Consider the following 22,500-nt stretch of genomic DNA (forward strand, 5'->3'; position numbering starts at 1 on the left):
AGTAAATTGTTATCATCTAGCCATAATCTAGTTGATATTTTTTGATTTTTAAAATCTATTTTATTTTTGGATGAGATATTATATTTTCTTTTTCTCTTATGTAAACTGTCAAATTTAGCCCAAACACCCTGTATATATGTTTGTATCTACATGCACACACATTCATATGTCAACTTGCCATTGACTCACCTATGTGTTAGGCTGCTTTCTGTGATAATTATAGTGCTCCCCCACCACTTGTTGACATCATTTGACTAAACATTGATGACGGCTTACTAAGGAGAACCTCTGGTGAATCAAATTCAATGATCTACAGAAGAGAAGAAAAAGTAACATGATTAAGATAAGCAACCAATTTCTAAACCACACAAAATCATTATCATAAACTGGTTAAAAAATTCATTATTATAAGTGCATGGTATCAACTTTGTGGTTCTGGTCTCTAGCATCAATATTGCCATCATCGTCTGTCCACTTTTCCATGCTGGCATGGGTCGGATGAAGCATGAGGCAGATTTTTCTATAGCTGGATGCTCTTCCTGTTGTCAAACCGCACTATTTTCCAAGTATGATAATATTTTTCCATGGTTAGATATGTTCTCACAAAATACAAGTGCTGGTGCCATGTAAAAAGTGCCTGTGTTGGTGCAGTGTAAAAGCACCTAGCACACTCTGTAAAGTGGTTGGTGTTAGGAAGGGCATCCAACTGTAGAAACCATGCCAAAACTGACATGGAGCCTAAACAGCCTTTCAGCTGGTCAGCTTCTGTCAAACCGTCTGACTCATGCCTGCATGGAAAACAGACGTTGCTGATGATGATGAATGACTGCCTCTAAGGAAGTATGAAGAAGTAACAGGAGCCAAAATCAACTAGGAAAAATTGGTGAGCCAGTAGCTAGGTACTTTGTGAAGCAGGTTGAAGCCATTCAATAGTGTCTTGGAGATGGATGGATACTCCAGGGTCTGGTTTAGTCCAGACGTCTAAGTGGAGAAGAACTGGGATGAGATGGCAAGCAGTGGTAGGGGCTAATCTCATTTAGAAATGAGCTGGGAGGAAGCTATCTTTGAAGGGTTGAGCAGAGAAGTAGCAAAAAGTTTCATAGCCTTTGTCATTTATTACCACCTAACCATTGTGCTTTGCCCCAGTTTGTGTCTGACAGGTCTATATCTGCTCTTCTGCTTTTTTGTGTGTGGAAAGGATGCATTCCACTAATCAGGCACTCCATTGAGCTATGTGGAGGACTGGTCAAGCTGTAGATAAGCCTACATCTCTAGCAATCCCTTGATGGTGAACATGTTTTGGTGCTGTTTGTCAGATGTGTTCTTTTTCTACATCACATCTTTTTTTTGACAGAGCTGCAGTCTTGAATGAAGCAAGACTGTAACAGGACACTTATAATCTAGAATATTGTTAAGCACTCACAGCTCTCTATCTGTTGCACAATGTGGTAGATGGAAGTTCTATGCTGGTGTTCTACTGAGGATTGTTTGTCTTGTGCTAAAATTTGAAACATTAGTATTATTAATAGTGTATTTTAATTTATTGCTGTACTTTCAAGCAAGTTATTTACCTTACAAGTAGGTGCACTTCTGTGTTTATGAGGTAAGTTGCACTACTGTCTACTTTAGGAGTAGGAAGGTATTTGTGTTGCCTCTAATTTATATTATGGAGGTTGTTTCTATATTCCCAGTTATGTTGATTTAGTGCTGGTATTGTATTGCGGTAAAAACTCCCTGACTTTTATGTATTCACAGGTGGCCCTGTAAAATGTATATTAAGTGACTGTATTTGTGTGTGAAATTTAACTTGCAAGGTATTCGTCAGTCCAAAGGTAAGGAAGAAGAAATTAAATCAATGTACTGCACAATGGCATATTATCTGACATGAAGCAGTTTTGAAGTATGATTTAGCTTTTTAGGTCATTGTTAACTGCAGTTATTAGCTTCATTGTCTTTGCTGCTTAAATACAGAACTCTTATAGGATTTGGGGATATAGGTTCCTATTTAAAATCTTTTAGTCTAATTTCTTTGTGCATCTTACAGAACATCCTACATAGAACATGTATTGAGTACAACTTTTGTCTGTAATCATTATTTAATCCCCTGTATTAAGTGATGATTTTTCTTATTGCAAATAACCTATTTCTGGTTACTTTCTTCATGTGTGATTTTATTCTTCAGAATTCTCCCTTATATTTTTGGCTTGATTAGTTGTAATCAGCATCGTTTGCTAACAAGGAATAAGCTCTATGGAACTTTAATGGAGAAGGAATGCTGAGTTTTGATGTTCAAATAGATTGAAGCTAATAGCTATAACAGAGTATCGGAACAGGATAATCTTAAAAAACAATAAAAGAAAACCAATGCATACTTCTCCTTGGTCCATAACCAATATTTTATCGCAGTTTAATACTGTGTTCAGACGATGCGCAATTGTCAATACAGTATAGTCAGAAAAGACTCTAGCAATTGTTGCTTGTATTATAGCATCGGTTCCTGTATCTATGGAGGCGGTAGCTTCGTCCAGTAATAAAATCTAGCCAAGAGAAATAAAGAGAGACTCACTACTTTGATCATAACAGCATTTATGGCTGTGCTAAACATAAAACAGAAACAATCAACGAAAGAAAACTCAATAAACTATTTCACACATAGGTTAAAACATATAAAGTAGAAATCCAGAGCTGTTAGGCTCAGTGTAAGTTTTTTTTATTATCTTAAATAGACATTAACTTAGATTTAGGAATTTCCACACCATATGATGTATGAAACTGTCAGGGTGCTCCATTGATTACACAGAGCAGTTAGAGCATTTAATTTATTATTTATTGTCCTATGCTAGATTTTTGGTGTTGCTCCAGGCACAAGTGTCTCTTCAGTGACACTTGATCTTCAATCATCCTCTTTTTCTCTGGTTTGTAGGCGTCAACTGAAAGGCTTGGTTTATAGATGTTAAAGTAGACACTCTTAGTATATATCCAGCCAACAGAGTTGTCAGTTAAGGATGGTCAAGTGATAAAGAAATATGGGATTTCTGAAGAGCATTAACAACCTCAGCTTTACTTTTCATCCCTCTGGGGGCTGATATGTGAAGTATCAGTCTAGTACTGGAGGATGTTTCTTCTTCTTTTCCCCCTCTTCCTTTTTCATTTTCATCTTCTTCCTTCTTCATCTTCTTCCTTCTTCATCTTCTTCTTTGTCTTCTTCCCTTTCCATCTTTCTTCTTCATCTTCTTCCTTCTTCATCTTCTTCTTTGTCTTCTTCCCTTTCCATCTTTCTTCTTCATTTTCTTCCTTCTTCATCTTCTTCTTTCTTCATCTTCTTCCTTCTTCATCTTCTTCTTTGTCTTCTTCCCTTTCCATCTTTCTTCTTCATCTTCTTCCTTCTTCATCTTCTTCCTTCTTCATCTTCTTCCTTCTTCATCTTCTTCCTTCTTCATCTTCTTCCTTCTTCATCTTCTTCTTTGTCTTCTTCCCTTTCCATCTTTCTTCTTCATCTTCTTCCTTCTTCATCTTCTTCCTTCTTCATCTTCTTCCTTCTTCATCTTCTTCCTTCTTCATCTTCTTCCTTCTTCATCTTCTTCCTTCTTCATCTTCTTCCTTCTTCATCTTTCACTCATTCACTCTAAAATCAATAATGGTGAATGAGTCCAAGAACACTGTTCACATCATCACCCCACCAATCCTTTCCCCAACACTCTGTGGACTTGACAGAAAAATGAAGTACCAAAGGCATTATAACCATAACCATTTTGCCTTTTTCTATATCTAAGATTCTATTATTCGCATGTCTCATTACCTTTATCATATAACAATTTCTAAAATAGACACAAGGATAGAAATCTGAGGGGAGGAACGGTATACTATATTGATTCTAGTATTTGACTGGTACTCTATTTAATTGTCTCCAAAGGATGAAAGGGAAAAGCCGATCTCGGTGAGAGGTGAATGCAGAGCATAAAAAGCCTGAATAAACTGCAATGTATTTTCACAATTCTGCCAATTTACTGCCCTTACATTTACTGTAATAATTCTTTCTAATATAGGCACAAGGCCTGAAACTTTTGTGGGTTGGTGCTAATCAATTACATTGACATCAATGTTCAGCTGGTACTTAATTCATTGACTCAGAAAGGATAAAAAGCAAAGTCGACCTCAACAATCACAGACTGTAAAGCCAGAAGAAATGCCACTAAAACATTTTGTCTGGTGTGCTAACATTTCTGCCAGCTTACCACCTTTTTTTACTGCAATAATAAATGACAAAACTTACCTTATTGTTCTTCAATAGTGCCCGTGCCATGCAAATTAGTTGCCTTTCTCCAACAGAAATATTTTCACCATTTTCTTCAACCATTGAGTCAAGACAATGCTCCATGCTCATGATCTGATCAGTAACAAAATGATTAAAGATAAATTTGTGTTTTTTTTTTGGTCCTCATTTCATATATTAAAAACATCATTCTTTTTTACTCAACATCGATAGATTCAGGCTAGTGTGCTTAGCTTTGATGCTAATATATATATATATATATATATATATATATATATATATATATATATATATATATATATATATATATCATCATCATCATCGTTTAACATCTGCTTTCCATACTAGCATTTCTTGTCATCAGTCCAAAAAAAGGTTCATTTGTGAGACATGACAGCAAAGAAGAGCACACATTCACTCTTTACATATGATTAAACTCAGAAAGTTTGCGAGGAACCCGTTGACCTAATTTGCTGACTTTTCTGATGGCATACAAGTATCAATGAATGGTTGAATGACCAAATCCAAGCTTCTCTGTTAGTTCCTCAACAGTTATGATGGGATTTTGTTCTACCAGGTTTTGCAGGACGCCTTGTCAAGCTCTACAGATCTTCCAGGACGAGGCTTGTCTTTTAGGCTGTAGTTTCTGGCTTGGAATTTCAGGAACCACCGTTGATACTGGCTTATTCTTATTGTCCGATCCCCGTATACTGCATTAATATTCCTCGCACTTTCCATTGTGTTGTTGCCTTTATTGAACTCATAAAGCAAAATATGCCGAATATGCTCCTTTGTTGCTTCCATTATAGCTTTGAAAAAATAACTGTTAAAATCGAACTGCACTCTTCAAAATTTACACCAAGAATAAGTACAAGGTAAAATTACTACCTGCTTTCATAGCAAGTTGATGCAGGTAGTTTATCCCGTCCCCCTCCAACTTTTAGTTCATGCAAATGAAAAAAACACATTATTTATGGGATGACTCACTACACACACACACACACACACACGCTCATGGAGAGAAAAAGAGAAAGAAATTTTTAATATGAAAAGAACATCATACTTACTTTGGACTTTATCTGTACTTTTTCCAGAGATTCCCACAGTTTTTCATCTGAGTACTCAGAGAAAGGGTCAAGATTGTATCTACAAAGACGTAACTGTATGAATTTTCATGGAAATAAGGAAACTATTTCAAAAGATAGTTTTGTAATAATATGAATCATGCATTATTGTTCCATTTTGATTGTATTCATTGTTACATACGTACGTACATACATACATACATACATACATACATACATACATACGTATGAGTTGTGGAGAAAGGCTTGATAGAACCTCAGTTGTGCTGGGATGGACGGATCTTCTCAAGCACAACATATCACCATTCATCTCGGTCCTCCATCATGTCTTCCGAGAGGCTCAACATCTTGGGGTTAGTCTTAACCACTTTGTCCTATGTATTCCTGAGTCTTCCTCTTCCACAAGCTCCTTCCATGTTCAGTGATCGGCTGTCCTCGTCCATCCACATTACATGACCTTACCCGCACCATCTTCTCTCCTGCACACCACATCTGATGCCTCTTATGCCCAATTTATCTCTCAGGACGTTTGTACTTTGTCATACATGCACACTAACATTTCACATCGATTGGATGAGTATGGTCCTGATGAAATACACTTGCATTATTTTCGACTATCATTATGTAATAATTATTAATATTAATTATGTAGTTGTTAATATCTATCGGTGTTGTCGAAACAGCTGTAGAAATGAAGCTTTTTGAACTATCAAGGATATTGTTTGCTTTCTAGTTTTTCTAATGATTTGCTCTCAGTATTTGTTTTAGCTAATCATAAACGCTATGCAGCATCAGACATGCTTGCATCGAGGTAAGGAAATATTGGAATTTAACGTGATGTTATAAATTGAACTCTAAACCATGTGGATTTTTTCTCTTCTGCATAAGTACCTAATCAGTGAGTTGAATTATATACATGTATGTATGTACGTACATACATACATTTTATATATATAATTATATATATATATATATATATATATATATATATATATACATTTATGTATGTACGTACATACATATATATATATATATATATATATATATATATATATATATATATATATATATATATATATATATATATAGGCATGCACGCGCGCGTGCACACACACACATACACACACAGATGGTGTCTGTTTGTTGGTCCAGCGCTGGTGTCATCCACTACAGCTAGGTAAGTCAATTACAGCGGATATATACATCAACCAAGTGGATGAAATGATGAGTGAACTTGCAATTAAACAACTGAGATTGGTCAATAGACTGGCCAATTCTCTTGCAAGACAAAGCTCGACCACATGTTGCACAAAGAACGCTACTCAAGTTATAGAAACTGAACTTGGAAGTACTCTGTCATCTACCATATTCATCAGATCTTGCACCAACTGACTATCACGTTTTCTCGGCATTAGACAACTTTTTGCAAGGAAAATCTTCAGATTTGAAGAAGATGCAAAAACAGCCTTTCGTGATTTCATCACCTCTTGCTCTCCAGAACTCTTCGCTGCCAACATAAATAAGCTACTAATAAAATGGCAAAATTGTGTTGATAATTTAGGTGCATACTTTGATTAACTGCATTGCTTTTTGTTGAGACAAAGTAAAATAAACTTTCAGTTTAAAATTGAAACATTTCATTCTTAATGACCTGATAAAAATACTGTTCATCTCATGTTATAGTGCAAGTAGCTGAATATTCTACTGACAATTGTTCTTTTAGCCTAATTCTCAGGCTGACTCAGCATTATTGCGTGATAAAGGTAACACTTTGAATTTTGGGTAGGTATTTATGCGTTTTCGCTAAATAAAAAAGAGATGCTGTCTTACCTTATTGTGCCAGAAAATAGAACAGGGTCTTGTGGTATGATTGATATTTTCGATCTTAATTCATCTAGGTTAATCATACAAATGTCAACATCATCGATTAAAACCTTTCCTTTGTCTACTTTCACAAGCCTGAACAGAATACTGCCCAGGGATGATTTGCCTGTGACGAAATGAGGATAAACGAAATACATGTTATTTCAAGCAACAAACCTAGTAAAGTTGATAATGAAATAGTCGCTGACACATTTATTATGGTGAACAGAACTAAGCTAAGATTGTAAATGTGATGAAGACAGGTAAACTTTGATGAATAATGGTTAACTAAATCAAATAAGAATAATTAATATCAACAAAAGCAGTTTAATACCAACAAGCAATCTTTATATCCAACTTAACGTGAATGTTTTGTTAGAACACCAAATACTGAGTTATTTGCCTTGAGAGGACGTCTCATATTTTCTCGTCTGCCAATGATATAAAATATGCGAGTTCCTCTCAAATGGTAAATAACTCAGAATTTGGTGTTCTAATAAAACATCTACGTGAAGTTGATTGTAAAGATTGCCTTTTAGAAATAACAAATGTTGAAATGAGTTGACGCACTAGAATCCCAATTAATTATAATTAGAAATCAGTAATGGGAAAAATAGCTTGAGTCTTGGTAGACAACCGATGCTGGTGTGTTTATGTCACCGTCACTTAGCGGTTCGGCAAAAGAGACCGATAGAATAAGTACTAGGCTTACAAAGAATAAGTCCTGGGGTCGATTTACTCGACTAAAGGCGGTGCTCCAGCATGGCCACAGTCAAATGACTGAAACAAGTAAAAGAGTAAAAGAGTATATAATATACGTAATATAAATTATGGTATATAATATATATATATATATATATATATATATATATATATATATATATATATACACACACACACATATATACACGAAGGGATTCAGAAAAGTTCCTGGCTTTAAGGGTATCCGGAAAGGCCTGGATGGAGGCCCAACCTTCTGAGTTCTTTTACAGGGCTTAGAAAAACTGAAACCGCTGCAATAAGTGTGTGAAACTGAGAGGGCAATATGTTGAATAAAATTTTAACTAATTCTTCTGTAATTTCTTTTACCCAAAGCCAGGAACTTCTCAGCACCTACCCGTGCGCACATGCATGCACACAACCGCACACATATATCTGCATGTGTGTATTTATATATGTATATATGTATAAGTCTTCTTACACAGAATTTCCTATCATAACCGTGTTTTAAACAAACAAAGATCTATCTTAGCAACAAGGTTAGGCCAAAGTTGCGCCATTTCCGAGGAAGTTGCTGTTACTCTAGCCATTGTCTAATTGCCTCAGTGGGGGTGACCTATTTTCAGAGATAAAGGAACAAAATATTTCTTGATACGTCTGGGAGTTAGTTACAGAAACTAACAAACAGTATCTATCACTACAAATAGCTCGCAGTAATTGCTTTGTGTATGTGTATACGTATTCCTTCATCCTTCATTCATATACAAGTGTCATCATCATCATCATCATCATCGTCATTTAACGTCCGCTTTCCTTGCTGGCATGGAGTGGACGGTTGACTGAGCGCTGGGGAGCCAGAAGGCTGCACCCGACTCCAATCCGATCTGGTAAAGTTTCTACAGCTGGATGTCCTTCCTAACGCCAACCATTCCGAGAGTAGAGTGGGTGCTTTTTACGTACCGCCGGCACGAGGGCCAGTCAGGCGGTACTGGCATCAGCCACGCTTAAATGGTGTTTTTTATATGCCTCCAGCACGGGAGCCAGTCAGGTGGCACTGGTAACGACCACGCTCGAATGGTGCTTTTTACGTGTCACCGGTACGGGACCAGTCAGCCGGCACTGGCATCGACCACGCTCGAATGGTGCTTTTTACGGACACGGGTGCCAATCAGGTGGTACTGTCATCGGCCACGACAACGACTTCACTTGCCTCAACAGGTCTTCGCAAGCGCAGTTTATTGCCCAATGATATAAGGGTATTTCTACCGTGGCAAGCAGTAACTTCACAGCTATAATTGCATTCACCATGCTATAAATTCCACAGCTTTCATTATATTCTCTACAAACACTTTGAAACACAAAGGCATACCCATAATGCCCTTAAATATTACCACAATATGAATTTATAAAATAAACTTACACCAGTCTTCTCAGATACATTTATAGCACTCAAGAAAACGATTACAAAAAACATCTTAATCCTTTGGCATTTAAACCTGACATATCTGGGCAAAATATTCTCCCGCTTTTATACCAGCTGGCAAGATCCAGCCAGCCTCTCACATCTATTCTACAACGTCGTTCTAAAAGTAAACAATCACATCATCAGTATGTTGAAGCTATGAGATGATGCATGATTAATTCAAAACAATGTGAATAAAATATTACATTTGACAGAAATATGAATGTTAAAGGGTTAATAACATTGGATTAGACATATGTGCAACACACCAGAACACTACTACATAGTAGTGTTCTACATTGTTGTTGGCGCACTAGAACACTTTTGCAGAGTGGTAGCGTTCTAGTGTTCTTGTATCCTAAAAACACTATCTCACATAGTCCAGACATATCCACAATACCCTAAAACATCATCATCACCACCACAACTACTACTGTTATAGTATTTTAAGAATATTATCCCTCACACTCAGTCTAGATAGATCTACAACACTTCACCCAAACACATCTACAACACTAGCCCCAACAAAACGACCCCGCCAAAAAACACCAGCCCAAAGCGAAAAATACTTATCCATGCATCATAAAACCAGATAAACACAAAATAGTTGCACCAAAATCCTAATTAGCATCCCAACACCAACTCTACTGAGATGTATTTCCATCAATGATGAGTGTAAGGAGACAACTACTACGCTCCGACTGAGTTGACTTACCTGTCTTTTACCATGACCTCAACTAGACTCTCGATTCGTTCATCTCCTCTTCTTCGATCACGCATATTGTTTTTCTTTAAGATTCTCACTACTAACCACTGTTCCCCATTATCTCCTCCACAGAACGTCGGTCCTCTGCAATTTCATCCTTGCATATGTTTTCCTGAAACCGTCTACTTGCAACTGTTCAAGAGGAATGTTAACCGCGTTGACCTCACAGGTTTTGGAGAAGCAGAAACGACCTTAGACATCTCTTCTTTCAGACTAATCTCTTCCTTGAAGGAAAGAAATTTAATCTTCACTCAAGGCTGTAACTCCGTCAAAGAAACGAGCTGTGTGCAAACTGTGCCAGACAAAAGAATTGCCATAATGCTCGACGTCAAAAGTTTTGCATCTGTAGCTGCCTGTACACTTGCTTGTGCACCATCGAGCATAAAGTTCTAAGTCATCTACACAAAAGGTTTTCAATGTGGCCGAAGGTTCTAACCGTTGGAATCTGATCCTTCCACAAAAAGTGGAAGAGAAACCGTTCAAACCTAACCAAAGGCTCCCTGCAACAAAGTATGGCGGTCAAGCTGTAATAAATCCTGGAGGTATTATATGTCCACTTCTTCAGTGCATTACAGGTCAGGGACAACTCCATTGTCTTTTGCGCTTATTAACACTTCGATGTTCACACAGTTCCTACGCGACTACATGTTGCAAGTCACTCTCTGCAATCACCACATGTCTATACTGTTGCACGAAATTAACAAGCCAAGGCTCGATGTCTGTATCAATATGTCTGGGTGTAATCCTAGTCTTCCTGTAACCAATATACTGTGATATGTGCCTGTGGTTAGAGGTGTGGCGCAACAACTCTACCTGTCTACCTTGTTCTAGGCCAGTGTTTCTCAACTATTTTTTGCTTATGGACTCCTTTGATTCCTATTTTACAAAGATGGACCCCATAACCCTTCGATGCTCAAAAACATCATACATTTTTATGATCAAATATTATTTAGAACTGTAATAAAAATTTGCTAAAATATTTTGTGTATTGTAGGAGTCTAACCAATTTATTGCAGGTAAATTTTAACAAAATCGTATATGGATCCCTAAGGGCCATATGGACTCCGGTTGAGAACCACTGTTCCAAGCTTTAAAAACCAAGTGTTCACTTCAAATATACTCTACTTCGGTCGATAGAACACACATCTTGTCATACATTAGCTAGAGTTCTCCCAACACCTCTTTAGAGGGAACATAAATTCCTATATTTCTTGAACAACACTTTTTTCCCTCACATTTTCCTAAATAAATTTATCGAGTAAGGGGAACTAATTTTTGTGACGTACGTCATCCACTCCTAATTTTTCTAGAATTAGCTCAAGTTAAGTCACTCTTTTTGACTAATAACATTTGCGAAGGATTGAATGTAGTTGCTGTTGATGTTTTTGCTGATCGCATCATTTCTTTCTTCAAATCAATATTTCTAAAATCATTTTACTTTGTCATTGACCGACGCAAATGTATTTAAGATTGAACGTTTGAAAGTTTGATCTTTCTTTCTTTCTTTCTTTTACATATTTTGTTTCTTCCTTTGAAAATAAGATCTTAATGTGTTACTACAACCAAAACTGCAGCAAGCTCTCTTCCAGCTACATTCATGTGGTTATCTTGTAATTTCTTGTAAATATTGCAAATGTTATTTACTAAAAAAAAAAAAGAAAAGAAAGAAAAAGGTAAACAGTAAGAAAATTTCTAAAGAGAGAGAGATCGTTCTTCTACCCCGTTACCTGGGAGTAAACCTTCAATCTGAAGTCTATTAGAAACCGCATTTTTTTTTTATTTCACAACGCAATCCAGTTAAAAATTTCCCTCCGAGTGACGTTTGTTCGCTTTAGCAACAACAGTACCAACAATAGCAAAAGCAGCCACAATAATAATAATAATAATAATGAAAATAATCAAAGTAATGTTGTCTTACCGGCGCCAGTACGACCCACAATACCAATCTTTTCATTATCACGGATGTGAAAGGAGACATTTTTGAAGATGTATTTCATATCTTCTCTGTATTTCATCCAAACTCCTGAAAATCTGACGTCTCCTGTTTTGGGCCAGTTGTTTTTTTTTGGTATATTTCTGGCCTCTTCTGTAATTTCGGGAGTTAACTTGAATGGAAATATTGAAAGAGCATAAGTGAATTTCATGATGAAGATTATGATCATGACGACGACGACGATGTTAACATGAAGAAGAAGAACAACAACAATAAAAATAAAAATAATGATTTCTTTATTAACCACAAAGAGTTTACATTAAGAGAAACTTTATGGATGGTACAGGACAAAACAAAGAGTGTGTGTATGTGTGTGAGCGTGTGTTGTGAGGGTTTTGCGAGTAAACATGTTTAACGTAATAAAAAAAATTAACAATGTTTAATCCTCAATAGGGAGGAGTCGTTTGAGCATTGCTCATGGAAAATCCCCATAAAACCAGAGGCCGGTGCCTTTTCTCATTTCCTCTTCTCCGATTACAGGCCTATGCTCAGGGCAGGGCCATTCACTTGCACCATACTCGCCAATCTCATTCACCTTTCAGCAAAATGGCTAAAAGGAAACACTTCCCTCACACTTCTCTCTCCGCCCTTATTTTCTTTTCAAGTGAAACTTAGAGAAGTTGATGAGGGATTAGTCAAAGAGAAATGAGAAAAGTGTTTGTCTTCAGCCCCTTCAATTTTGTCCACCATACAACCTCTTTAGCTATAGCCACCAGACAAATAGTTTCTGATTTAGACAGATCAACAATTTTTAACGGAGAGGGTAAATGTGTACCATCAACCCAGAACTTGACTGGTACTTCAACTTATCCACCCCGGAGGGATGAGAAGCAAAGTTCACCTCGCTGAGATTTGAGCTCACAACAAAAAGAGCAAGATCAAATATCACAAAGCGTTTTTTCCGATACTTCAGCGATTCTGCTGGCTTGCCTTAATAATCTAGCGCGTTCGTGGAAACATAACTGTCTGTTGAAGCATAAGAAAAGCAATTAAAAATTAAAAATAAAGAAAGTTATACTATATGGATGCCCATTAAATAAAAAATATACTTATTTATGACTTACACGTGATTATCACACACAAAATATTTTTTAAATAATATAAATCAAGAAAATAACGAACAAGTATGAAATACAAAGAAAATAAAGCGACCCAACTGAAAATAAAACCAACGCTATTTAAAACCTGATCCGCCATGTTCACTAAGAGACGAAACGGTAACAAAACCATTATCTGTTGGGCAAGGATGTTTACTGATTTCATCGCGTAAGTTTCATACGATCACAATATAGAGGTAATGTAATATGTTGTTCAGAAGTGCTGAATTCACCACCCCACCACACACACACAAAAAAAGGATAATATGAAAAATATATTAGCACCGCAAACACAGATCAGAATATCTAGCAAACAACTCAACAAATCTAAAAGCTGCTAGAAAATTGAAAGCATCCGGGATTAGTAAAATCTCCAATTTTTGATTGGAATCCCTGTTCAATACTTATGATCGAAAGCGGCAGTATTCAAAAAGCAGGTAAACGGTCAATATTTCAATGGTTCCTGGAAGGGTAAACAGTATCAACACCCCGTATAAAAACCCGGGGACCACAAAAATACAGGCTCATAGCTTGTTTACCAACAACCTACAAAATCCTTTCATCTGTACTCTACAAAAGCTGGCTTGCTGTTCATATGGGAAGCAATAATATCTTACTCGAGAAACAGAGAATGCCGGAAAAGAGTGTATGGCCGTAAAAAGGGATGCTATTATAGAGGAGGGCTAAAAGAAAAAAATCATTTGATACATATACTTTTGTGTACTAGGGATACTTAACATAAACCAGCTATACTATTAATTCAGTACACTAAGCTGCATTCATGTCAAATCAGAAAACAAACATTATACAGCAAAGAGCTGAATAATACCAATCTTGTAGCCGTAAGAAGAATATTCCAAGAGACTGCTTATTTTGCATAGCTTTGATCCCTTAGGAAATGTATTGAATGACACCAGCAATCGTTATAAATGCTATGAACACATTATAAAACATCTCCCCGTACAGGAATGAATTAAAACTATTTACAAAAGTCAATACACAGAGAATCTACAAGGACTTGCTCATGAATTTTACTAGGATTTGAAAATGAGAAGGAGTCTAAACAAGTGCGCCAAAGCTACCATAAAAAGAGACAAATTAACGAAAATTGACCACATTGGATTACATACAGAAATCAAAATCAGAGTATCAGAACAGAACCAACGAAAAAGTTCGAAAAGACTACTATAGCAAAGTAATCCCACTTATAAACTACTTCAGCATAAAAGATTAAATAAATTGAAAAGCATAAGCAAAAACAAACAAAAAAGTTTGAGAAACTACTGACAGCGTTCAGAAGCTACCTTAAAGATATAAATATAAATATATAGAATATACTTACATTGCACACAAGGCGAATAGAACACCATACAAATGAACAAATACAAAGTAATAACAATGGGACTAGAAAATTACTTACAAGAAAAGAGAAATTGATTTGTGTAATTTGGGGAATATGAAGAAAACTTTAGTTTTCTTTCTACATAAGGAAACAAAACATACTAGAAGCTAACTACAGCGGAGAAAAATTAAATAAGGATAAGACAAAAGAGTTTAGGAAATAAAAACGGAATTCCAAAATGTGCTAAAGAAAGAGAAAAAAGTGACTTCCTCTAGGACTAATGTTTGGAATGAAAGCCAATAGTTTGAACAAAGTAAGGATTCTGAGGGCAATTTAAAAGGGTAGGAAATAAGGAACTCAGCGGCATAAGTGAAATTTTCAGAAAATATCGGGGGATGAAAGTTGTCTCAGTCTACCTTGTCATACTCTTACTTCTTGCCGAAATATTAAAATCAGATGAAAGTAAGTAGGAACTTTTATTGTAGCTACTGTAAATTCAAATCCAGCTGATACAAAGAAAACATGAAAGTGCAAGATCTATGTTGCCTTTGTGAGTGATGTATGAACAAAAAACAAAAACAAAAACAAAAACAAAAAAAAACTAATGTAAATAAAAAGACACAAAAATGCATTTGGGAATTGTGTGATGTATTGTTTTACGTCTTTCAAGAACACAAGCATTGACCAAACATTTCTCTCGTAAAGTAGATATTTTATAAATTATTGTGATTTACTCAGTAGAAGACTTAACCACCAAACTTGACACTCAGGTGAGATTTGAACGTGTCCGGACTGGTAGAAGAGTGTAGACTGTAATGAATTAGCTGTTCACGATGACTTTATATTGTGGTAAATCTTGATAATGTTTTGTATAAAGAAGAAAAAAATAAACTGTGATAACGATATTTTATGGCTTGTGTGAATGTAATAAAACAATATTGTTGATCAGATTCAGGATAACCTTGATAAAGAAAAGCTATGATCAAATTAATTTTAGCCATGCCATGGCCACCTTAATTCTTTTTCAGGCACGGCTGATCTTGTATATTTTTTTCAAACATTCGTATGTCTCTCACTATATTATTCATTTTTTTCTAAGACAGCAGAATGTTATTTGATGGCAATAATATTTACAGTTTCGGAAAAGAAATAACTCTGTGTATATTCTAATTAGGTTAGTAAAATGCTCAGTCAGCAACTCAGTAGTATGTTCAAAACACCGCTCGTACACTAGCAAATATCTGAATTATCAGATTTACATGGAAAAGCTATATTTTCAACACTATAGCTTTACATGAAGTTATAAGAAACGTAAAAGATAGAAATCAAGTAACTGCATCCAGAGACACCCTCTCTTGAAGTGTCAACTATTCAGGGCAAAGTATAACAAGGGATTGTTTTGGAGCTATCAGGTTTACCTTCGGTTGTCAACAGAGTCAACACAAACTGTGCTGATGAAATTAAAATAGTAAAATGCTCTGAATATATTAAAAGAACAGAGAATGTCCTAATTGCCGTATGCAGATGAGCAGAAGGAAACAACATGAAAATTCTCTTCATGAAAGTTTCAAGCGGCTCGCTATGACCACCTTCTCAACAGCACAACTCAGGTACAGGACCTAAAAAAATTGCAATACCGGGGCCAGAAATTGTGTAAGACTTGAGGATCATTCCAAAGGCATATTAAAAGAATAGTGAAATGCAACGAGAGAGAAGGAAGGGCTACCTAACAGAAAAATTAGTGAATCTGAAATATTTTAGCATTTGGAAAGTCCGGTCTTTGCACGACGAAGTAATTACATTAATATGAATGTAATAATTTACCTTGAATGCTTTCTTTCATAAAGAAACGCCTCAAATACAACTTTCATGCATTGAATTGCATGTTGCTTTCCTCAGCCCTTTTGTGTACACCTTTTCGACTCTTAAAATCAAATAGTTCTATATATATACGTTACATTCTTGGAGGCGCAATGGCCCAGTGGTTAGGGCAGCGTATTCGCGGTCATAGGATCGCGGTTTCGATTCCCAGACCGGGCGTTGTGAGTGTTTATTGAGCGAAAACACCTCAAGCTCCACGAGGCTCCGGCAGGGGATGGTGGCGAACCCTGCTGTACTCATTTACCAAAACTTTCTCTCACTCTTACTTCCTGTTTCTGTTGTGCCGGTAATTCAAAGGGTCAGCCTTGTCACACTATCGAGTACTTTTGCCGAACTTCAAAGTTACGGGGACGTAAACACTCCAATACCGGTTGTCATGTTAGTGTAATAGTTAATGAAAGTCAGTAGTAGATCATAAGGTAGTGCAATACTTACAGAGCGAAATTGATTTAAGCGTTCAATAATTGTAAACCTTGATTCCGTGTCATTTATAATCCGGATAAGGAATTGGGACATGTTGAGAATCTGAAAATAATCACAGCAAACCAATGAATGAATGAGTGAATGAAATAATTTATGTATGTATGTATATATAATTTTTCTTTGAGTTTTATTTAAGTTCTTGTGAGTGTTTAATCCGGTTGCTAACAAAGCAGCGACACATTTTATAGTTAAGAGAGTTCCCGGTGCTTGTAAATATGTGGTTGAGTTGGTATGTTTTATTAAATTGTCTATGTCAGCTTCGGCATGTATGTACGTATGTATGTATGTATTTATGTATGTATGTATTTATGTATGTATAAGCTTATGTATACATGTATGCGTAAGTTTATGTATGTATTTAACTTGCTGGCTTAGCCATCATTTGCAAGCAAGTATTACCCAGTACCACGTTTTCGTTAGTTGTTTCGGGTGCTTATGTAGTTGTGAGAACCTTCTCAACCCTCCTATTGAAACATTGAGGATGTGACAATTGGAGGGAGACAGAGTTGTACCAGCACTAGGCTAGCACTAATTTTCAGTCGAGCAGAAACCTGAAATGACAACCCTTGCTCAAGGACATAACTCTGTCTACTTCAGGAATTGAACCTACAAACTTATGATCCCCTGACCAACACATTAACCACTAGGCCATGCGCCATATCTATCTATGTGTCTGCCTATCTTCATAATAGAAACACTATAAAACGTCTTGTAGGAAAATAAAGTTGTAAAATAAACTTAGGGTTGTGTTTTTAGTAAATACATTCTTAGCAATCCTATATTTCTTAAAACTATTTCTGTGCTATTTAAGTAATAACTGTGCAGCTTTCTGATGGACACACCGGAAAATATAGGGGAAAAATTATTGATGTTCAAGTTACCAGATATTTCTTTACAAACAAATCAGAGTTGCATTCTGAAGCAGTCGCTCTATATTTCCTTACCAAAAGACTTTTGTTGAAGATGACCTGTTAGATGTCCCATATAGAACTACCAATATTAATGTAATTTCCCATGATTTGCTGAATTGTTAAAATGTTGCTACATTCTGTCATATTTCTGTTGTAACCAATTTATGGAAATAAAAGTTTGGGGAGAAATCAAATATGTCATATTAATATTGTGATCTTCAAGTTTTTCAGTAAAGAGTGTTATTTTATGCAAGTAGGATGAAAACCTTGAATAGAAATTGTGAAGCCTACTTGACTCTCCAGGACCTTGCTCCTCAGTTTACGATAATCTTCACTACCTTTCTATCTTTCTCATATGAGGGTATAACAATGTATATTGACCGCCATCCACATACAGGAAAATACTTACCTGCGTTAAAAAGTTCAATGTCATAGCTGCAAACGAAGGTGAAATTGTGCCTTTACTGAGAGCAAAAATATAAACCGCTGCTACGAAAATACATATGAAAGTCAGATCTAGCCGAACTCCCACCCAACGGAGGGCGAAATCAAACAGAAGCTCCACTGAGCACACGACATCGTGGTGGTAACAAAATCTGAAGTGAAAAAGCAACAGTATCATTAGCATTGTCATTGTCATCATCATTATTACTACAAGGTTATCTCACAACCCGTGTTACACGGATCGAATATTTATGTGATTGAAAATATCTAATCAGTTAGAGCTGGTCAAAGTCACCAAACAACAACGACAACAAAACAAAGAATAGGCTATGAATAGATAACATTTACGTAGTTAAATGGGAACTAATATAATTAATATAGTGAGCCAAACATGATTTATAATTAACTGAAATCAAAGCAGTAATAAAAAGAACAGTTAGCGTTTATGACAATTTTTTTCAAAGCCAAGGGAGAGAATTCCAAAATTTAAATTAGAAATTAAATGGAGACATAAATTGGTGTGTGATCGTTAGTCAGTTTAGTAACCACTCTTGACATGTTTCAGCCGTATTAGACCTCCTGTGTGACATGTAGTCAACAGATCATAACAAAGAAGGTATAATTTTGTTGTAAAGATTATTTACCAATTAGGGGATTTAAGATTGTCTAGAGCAATGACAATAGAAAATTTTCTTAGACTGCCGTTTGTTAGACGTATACCATATAGTCTTTGGACCCGAACATAAATAGAAAACACACACACACACACGCGCACAAACAGAAAAAATATGTTGTATTAAGAATGTTAATCTTTCGTGATTTTCATTTTTTCCCGAAGAGATCTTGGTACTTTTTCTCTCTTCTTTTTTATTGTTTTGCTATTTTCAGTCATTGGATCGCGGCCATGTTTGGACATAGCTTTGAAAGATTTAGTCGATCGAATCGATCCCAGTACTTATTTTAACTCTGGTTATTCTTCTATCGAACTTTTTTGCTGAACCGCTTCATTACATAAAAGAATGTAAAGAAACTGACAACGGTTATCAAATAGTGAGGAAGAGAACAAATCCAATTCATACACACATACACATATGATAGGTTTCCGTACAGTTTCCGCCTGCGTAGTTCACTGACAATGCAATGGCCGGTCCGGGGTTATTACAGACGTTCAGAGTTCTGTACAGTGAAATTCAACCCAAAATCACATAGCTGTGAAGCAAACTTCTTAATAGCAAATATTAAATAATTAATAAATAACCAATAAAGCAAACCTTTTGAAGAAAAATTCATTTTGGTTGAATGTGCTTATTGTCACAAGTCCGTTGGTGGTTGTATTGACGTGACCAAGTAAAACTGAGCGCTTGAGGTTTTCCAGTCGCTTCAATTGTCGTACGGTCGCAATTGATATATAGCGAAGCAAATACATTATGATAAAGGCTAAGACGAATCCAATGATAAACATCAAATTAGTCTGGAGAGACATAATAGCTAAAATCACGAATTGCATAAACACCTGAAGTAATATATCCAGTAACTGCGGTAATGTGTAATCAGCTGGAAGGAATAAAAAGGAGAAATATAAGAGAGGTAAAAACAAAACAAAACAAAACAAAATAAAAATGTAATAAATGGACTATCTTAGTGAATTGCAGCATTTTAATAAAATATTTCGTATGAGCACTAAAAGGACATATTTTTCTCAAGAATTTGTGATTGAAAAATGTAATGTTAAAGCCATTTTTTTTATTTGCTAAATTACAAAGTATAACGAAATAATAATTATTTTGTAACGTTTTTTGCCGCTATAACATGGTTGTTCTATAAAGAACTATGTTATTACATTTTAACCCTAAGAAAATGTCTTTCTGAGCTGTTTAATGACACACAACGTGTGTCCGATGTATTGTGAGTAAGGGAGCGAATCACTTCCCTCCAGCTTGGCAAGACAAGTAGACCATGGTTTCTTCATCTGTACTGGACACCTGCCTGCTAGAAATGGCACACACAATATTGTGAATGGGGACGACTGACTGCAATCTCTAGCAGGCAGGAGTCCAGTACTGATGAAGGGCAAAGACCCCGAAACCATGGTCTACTGGTCTTGCCAAGCTGGAGGGGAGTAACTCGCTTTCTTACAATATATCGGACACAGGTTGTGTCGTTAGCTAGCTGGAAAAGACGTTTCCCTGGGGTTAAAATGTAGTAACAGTTCTTTATAGAACCGCTATGTTCTAGTGGCAAATAAACGTTACCGTCTAGTATTGTTACTACTTATATCTCGTTTAGCGATTTTAGAATTAGCTAATTATTTTGTAATTTTAAGTATGTTTGTCAGCCCAGCTCCATATTCATGAGAATATTTTCTACTCCATGATATTCGGTTGTCCTTTTTTTTTCTTCTTAGTTTTTCGTAAAACATTCTTCTCTGAAATCTAATGTATGGGTTATTATTAAAGATTTTGTAACTAAGTTACTTTGGTACTTCACCTTCATCTAGTTCTTTCGAAAATTTATTCATGATTCTTCCTGGGGGATTACTGTCGAAGAAACTCATTGGACTTCTGATGACGTTTGTGAATATATTATCATGTATAGTAGTAGAAGCAGACATTGTAAGCTGAAAAAAAAAATGAAGGAAAGAAAATACGAACTAAGTAATAAAACTAACCAATTTTTACTTGCAGGAAATTATCAGTTGCAATGGAGTAAGTTGGACAGAGAGTAATGTCGAATAAATATCTCGCGTTAAAGTAATAATACATGCAGTAGAATTATACTGTGAAGAGGTTGCAGAAGTGCAACGAAATATTTCAGTTTCAAAAAATTTTCGAAAGAACAAAATACATAAAGTTCCTATGTGGTAATTATTTTGTTTCAGGCAGAAATAATTGTTAGGTTTAATGCAGTTAATACTGCTGTAGTTATTAACTCTCTAGGTTAGTCCAGGTGAAGAAAATCTATGATTAAAGGCAATATCCATGGCCAACTCATCTTTTAGCATATCAGAAACTATGTATTCTTCTTTTTGTTTTAAAGACGGTAGTGTGTGACTTGAACGAATCTAGTTGCTATCTCTCTCTGATCAAGCAGTCACATAGAAACTCATTCTTTGGATCAACGGAGTTAATATAAAATAGTGAAGAATCATTATTAGTCGACATGGCAGTGTTTTGCTACAGGTCAAACGGATAGGTAAGCGGTCTGAAGTTTGGACGGATCTAAGGATGAGCTTCGTATAATGTCAACAAATTATATAACTGGCTCAGTTCATATAACTGTAAATAACAATCGCGTTGCAATCAAGCAAAGCAGGAACGGCATATACAGAATGCCTGGTTAGTGTGAAAATTTAAGTATGTAGGCAGGAATCCACACACACGACTTTCCTTGGTGGTATAGGGATATTCTTCAGTGATGTTTTCACTTCGTGTTTTATCATGGTTTATTAAGATTCTGTGTTCGTGTTTAGTGCGTATTCGGTATTTAAAAATGCTCAACACTGCGTTGGTAGATAAATACGCTTTATTAAATAAATAAATATATAATGAATACAGCAAAGGAAGTGTGAAACAAAAAGTACTATTCGATTCTAAGGTAATGAAGTAAAGTGTGGCTTTCTTATATATATTACTCTGAAGTTGGCAGATGATATATTCATTCAATCCTTACCTCACAACTCGTCTTCCCGCTTCACTGAACTTATATCCTCTAAGTCCAAATCATTCCATATCTCTAACCGTGTCTCACACTATTTTCACTCAGAGCACTTCCTATTCTATTTAACACACATGTTGTATCTGGACCTCTCATTTCTTTCTACTCTCACTCTTTTTCTATCTCTTATTTTCCAGATGGGCAAAACATATATTCACCTCTTCAACAAGACACCTGCTTCTATCTCCTATATCATAGTTTCTTTCTCCAGTCTATACCCCGATCAGTTGAGGGATCTTATCTTGCGGGTACTTGGCGACCTCACTGGTGCCACGTAAAAAAAGCATCCAGTACACTTTGCTAAGTGGTTGACTTAGGAAGAGCATCGAGCTGTAGAAACCATGCCGAAGCAGACATAGAACCCGGTGGAGCCTTCTGACTCGTCTGTCCTTGTCGAACAGTCCATTCCATGCCAGCATGGAAAAAGGGACGATATATATATATATATATATATATATATATATAT

The 22,500-nt window shown here is 36.0% G+C and overlaps 1 protein-coding gene across 4 annotated transcripts in view; it reads right to left on the bottom strand.

The window, feature by feature from the left end:
- Positions 1–58: 58 nt before the first annotated feature.
- Positions 59–22,500, bottom strand: part of LOC106872811 (ATP-binding cassette sub-family C member 5) — a 101,411-nt gene continuing 78,969 nt past the window's right edge. For all 4 annotated transcript variants that reach the window (XM_089355897.1, XM_089355896.1, XM_089355895.1 and 1 more), the window contains 10 exons: positions 20,808–20,937; positions 19,592–19,874; positions 18,286–18,472; positions 16,918–17,007; positions 12,088–12,274; positions 7,189–7,348; positions 5,341–5,419; positions 4,274–4,387; positions 2,373–2,537; positions 59–310 (listed from right to left, as the gene is read on the bottom strand). In XM_089355897.1, the coding sequence (XP_089212023.1) occupies positions 218–310; positions 2,373–2,537; positions 4,274–4,387; positions 5,341–5,419; positions 7,189–7,348; positions 12,088–12,274; positions 16,918–17,007; positions 18,286–18,472; positions 19,592–19,874; positions 20,808–20,937 (1,488 nt within the window). In that variant the 3' untranslated portion in view covers positions 59–217. The remainder of the gene's footprint in view (positions 311–2,372; positions 2,538–4,273; positions 4,388–5,340; positions 5,420–7,188; positions 7,349–12,087; positions 12,275–16,917; positions 17,008–18,285; positions 18,473–19,591; positions 19,875–20,807; positions 20,938–22,500) is intronic.

Source organism: Octopus bimaculoides, chromosome 7 (genome assembly GCF_046866305.1).
Source record: "Octopus bimaculoides isolate indiv1 chromosome 7, ASM4686630v1, whole genome shotgun sequence".
In the NCBI taxonomy this organism is placed as follows: Eukaryota; Metazoa; Mollusca; class Cephalopoda; order Octopoda; family Octopodidae; genus Octopus; species Octopus bimaculoides.